The sequence below is a fragment of the Eurosta solidaginis genome, chromosome 5, assembly GCF_040869045.1.
Source record: "Eurosta solidaginis isolate ZX-2024a chromosome 5, ASM4086904v1, whole genome shotgun sequence".
Classification (NCBI taxonomy): Eukaryota; Metazoa; Arthropoda; class Insecta; order Diptera; family Tephritidae; genus Eurosta; species Eurosta solidaginis.
In genome coordinates this window covers 271,191,272-271,195,480 of record NC_090323.1, presented here as the reverse complement: position 1 = coordinate 271,195,480, position 4,209 = coordinate 271,191,272, and the positions used below count along the sequence as shown (strand labels likewise).

General features: G+C 40.2%; 1 protein-coding gene across 1 annotated transcript; it reads left to right on the top strand.

Annotated features, from left to right (window-relative positions):
* The first annotated feature begins 348 nt into the window (after positions 1-348).
* Positions 349-3,151, top strand: ergic53 (protein ERGIC-53). The gene is made up of 5 exons (XM_067790628.1): positions 349-590; positions 760-1,484; positions 1,616-2,109; positions 2,181-2,303; positions 2,369-3,151. Exons 1-5 carry the CDS (start codon positions 407-409, stop codon positions 2,403-2,405), a joined length of 1,563 nt encoding a protein of 520 aa, XP_067646729.1. The 5' UTR covers positions 349-406; the 3' UTR covers positions 2,406-3,151.
* The last annotated feature ends 1,058 nt before the right edge of the window (positions 3,152-4,209 follow it).

Sequence of the window (4,209 nt, the reverse complement as noted above, 5' to 3'; positions counted from 1 at the left end):
TGTGAAACATTGGGTCGCCATGTCCTCGCCATCCAGAAAAACAGAATTCGCGACGGCCAGATTAGTGTGACAAATTGTTTGGGGAAGCTTTAAGCTGTGCTGGTAGCCCCTTGAATTCCTGTCTCAGCAGTCGACCCCGGTGAAGTATTTCCACTTTTTACTCAAAATTCATTACAGCAAAGCCGAAAGGAACTAGATCAATTTGTTGTTGGATTTGCATGTTAAATTTCTATCCGTACCTGGATGATGCTTCATTGGAACGTAACAAATATCGTCATTCACCTCTTGAATGCCTAGTGCTGCCAGTAAACCAAAAAATGAAATTGGTGTGAAAAAGTTTGTCAGATTTTTTAATTAAGCGCAGCCAACTTCGTGTGAAACAGAGGATGTCAAATAAAAAATAAAAATGTCAGCTATCGAATTGTCGTGCTCCTGGAGATTTCTCCAATTTGTGACAATTTTGCTGGTTCTGGTGGAGTACCGGCTTGTCCAAGGCAATGTACATAGACGGTTCGAGTACAAATATTCATTTAAGCCACCATATTTAGCGCAAAAAGATGGCACAGTGCCGTTTTGGGAATACGGTGGCAGTAAGTACAACAACAAATCACTTGAAACAACGACACGTCAGATGTTGAGGTGCAAATGCTGCCTGTTTGACGGCTTCACCACCTGCTTCTACACAGCAATGTTTAATTTTCATTTCGACTAGTTCAACTTTACGAGTTGCTTACATTTATTAATTTTAACAATTTACAGATGCCATTGCCAGTGCGGAAAGTGTACGCGTGGCGCCATCATTGCGTTCGCAAAAGGGTGGCATTTGGACAAAGTCGCCAACAAACTTTGATTGGTGGGAGGTTGAAATAGTCTTCCGGGTATCTGGACGTGGTCGTATTGGTGCTGATGGCCTGGCCTTCTGGTATACCACACAGAAAGGCGATTACAACGGTGCTGTATTTGGTTCATCGGATCGCTGGAACGGCTTAGGCTTATTCTTCGACTCCTTCGATAACGACAACAAGCACAATAATCCATATATTATGGCTGTAGTGAATGATGGAACTAAGCAATTTGATCACCAAAACGATGGCACAACACAACTCTTGTCTGGGTGTTTGCGCGACTTCCGTAACAAACCGTTCCCAACACGTGCGCGCATTCAATACTATAATAATGTTTTGACTGTGCTTTTCCACAATGGCATGACGAACAACAATGAGGATTATGAAATGTGCCTTCGTGCTGATGGTGTACAATTGCCGAAAAATGCTTATTTCGGGCTTACCGCTGCAACTGGAGGTCTAGCAGACGATCACGATGTATTCCATTTCTTGACTACGTCACTGCATGCTCCTGGACAAATACCATCAGACCCAGTGAAAGTTCCAGAGAACTCGGAAAAGTTGACACAGGAATACAAGGAATATCAAGAGAAGCTGGAGAAACAAAAGCAGGAGTATAAGAAAGATCATCCGGATGAGGTATGCCAATAATGACTTATTTCTGCCGTTATGCCAGCTTTTGTTTTTTGATGTTTTTACTACAAAAACTTATGTATTTTATAAACTTTTATTTCAATATGTCATAATTAGATTCGTTTGTTTGAACTTAGGTAAAAGACGATGATGACTGGGAAGAGTTCTATGAATCGGAAAACCAACGTGAATTGCGACAGATATTTCTGGGACAAAGTCAAATATTTGAACATTTGCGTGATATTTCGCGTAAAGTAGATGAAGTAATAGGTCGCCAAGAGAACACACTGTCACTGGTGTCCAGAAGTGCGAGTGGGGCTGCTGTTCAACCAGCAGGTACAGGTGGCGCTGCGGGCGTGCCACCTGTAGTTACAGGCAGCGCTAGCGCAACGATCAGTCGCCCTGAAGTCGATCTTCTCATGACCAATCAAAACACTCTCCTTGCCACAGCGCGAGAGATTCGTGCATTGCTCAGTGAAGTTCATACACGCACTGATACAATAATGCAGAATCAACAACGTGCACCTACAGCCCAAGTGCAGGCAGCCGGTTATGATATTCAGTCAATAATCGCAGAAATGCGAGACGGCATGAATCAAGTTAAACAAGGAATGGCACATGTTGGACAAAAGTAATTAGATAATCATAATGTTTAAGTACATGTACTCAAGTTTTCAACTTTTTTTCTTTTATTAATGTTAGGCTTGGCACACCACAGGCTGGCGCGCAAACAGCTTGTCCACGCGGCAATTGTGTTGGTGTAACATTGTTCCTAAGTGTAACCGTTGTGCAACTTTTGCTGGTGTTTTTGTACACAATTTTCAAGTAAGTAGATCTTACTACGCTCATGATTACAGGTACATACAATTGAATGCTCTTTACATTTCCAGGAGTCGAAGTGAAGCTCAAGCTAAGAAGTTCTACTAAGCCAAATTTAAAAATGTTAGACAATTTTGAAATACAAAAACGTTTTATACTTTAACGTGAATTTTTACTACACACACACAAGTCTTAACTTGGTCGATTCATTTAAATTAAGGTATTTCAACATATGAGCAGCGGCTTTTAGCGTAGTAGTCCAAATGTCTTCTAAGCTTTTCATGAACAATTGTATACCCAGAGATCAAAAAGTGTAAAATTAATATTTATAAAAATTGCATTAGATTACAATACAACACAAAATGTAAAATCTTTAGGATTTATTATGAATGATTAATATTTAATATACAGGTATCGTTGTTCGATTATTAAGTGATGCTTCACTCTTGAATAGTGTTAAGGAAAGTAGTTAATTTTAATTTGTTTGTGATTGGACTGTTTCCTACTATTTGTATTATTGGCTCTTTTTTTCCATATAAACCGGATCAAATGTATTTGGCGAATACGCGTATTCGCATAGTTTCTGGAATTTAATTTATTTCTTCGTCGTAAACTTTAAATTACTGAAGCTGTTTTCTCCATCTCCGGTTAACGCTAAGCGTCAGTTTATTGAATTGTGGCCGATGAAGGTAAAAACTGCCCTAAATATGTAATCATTCCAATCTGAAGGCCTCTGCTTTCAGAAATGTTTCTATTTATGTTAAGATGGTTTTATACATTGAGTTTTGATTTAAATTGAAATTTTTTAATAAATGCCGGAACTTTAAATATTAAATTAAATGAGGAGAAAAAAATGTTTGTCAATTTTTATATGGGCGGGCGAATGTGAAAACGCATTAAAAAATGTCGAAAGGCACGTTTTTACTGTCAAGGATATTTTTAAACAGTTTTATTTAGCTTTGTAGCGAGCGTTACGAATTTTGTAATCGAAATTTAAGTAATTTCACGATAAGCTACAAACTGGAAACTTGGAATATAGTTCAGAACCCGATGACAATGCAATAATAAAAAAAACTCCGATAGGTGGATAGGCATGGATCGAAATATTATAATACATACAAGAATAGAAAGCGACCTATGAAAAAATCGCCGCTAGGTGGCGTAAAGATCGAGATATTCAAAAAAGTCTTATTTGTGGTCCGATTTGGCTCATATTTGGAACACATAATACATAAAAGAATAGAAACAGACCTATGAAAAAAAAAATTCGCGCTAGATGGCGCAGGTATCGAGATATTAAAAAACTTGTATTTGTGCTCCTATTAGGCTCATATTTTGAACGCATATTACATACATGAATAGAACACTTCCCAAAGATTTTTCCCAGGGATTTTTCCCGACCAAGGGCTGTCATTTCAGTGTAACCTCATTTAATTTGTTGCGTCCCTCCCACAAATTGTTATCCTCCCAGAAGATCCTTGCAGCGGGACTGCGCCATACTCAGGGAAGGTATCGAATCCAATCCGGGTCCTCCAGACCCGGTCCTGAAATGGTTTCTCTGCGTTTGCCGGAAAATGATATTTTTTAGGACGGTCATGTTCTGAGCTAGATCCCAAAATCCGACGTCCTCGTAACTTTTATAATTCTTTTGTGGCTCCTTGCTGTTCACGTCTAAGGGCGTCCCGTAGTCTACGCCTCAGCGCCCCACCCCTCCCACTACCTTCCAGCAGCTCTGCTGCTCAGCAAGCCACAACAAGTACCCGCTGCTGCCAGCGGCCTACGGCGCCACCAGCTCATATGGCCGCTCCCACTCATAACTACATTCTCCGTACTGAGTCGGTAGCAATGCCGAGCGTCAGCCACCTCCCCCGTCTTCTCCCCTCTTTTCCGGCAGCAATCGTGAAGGTTAGGG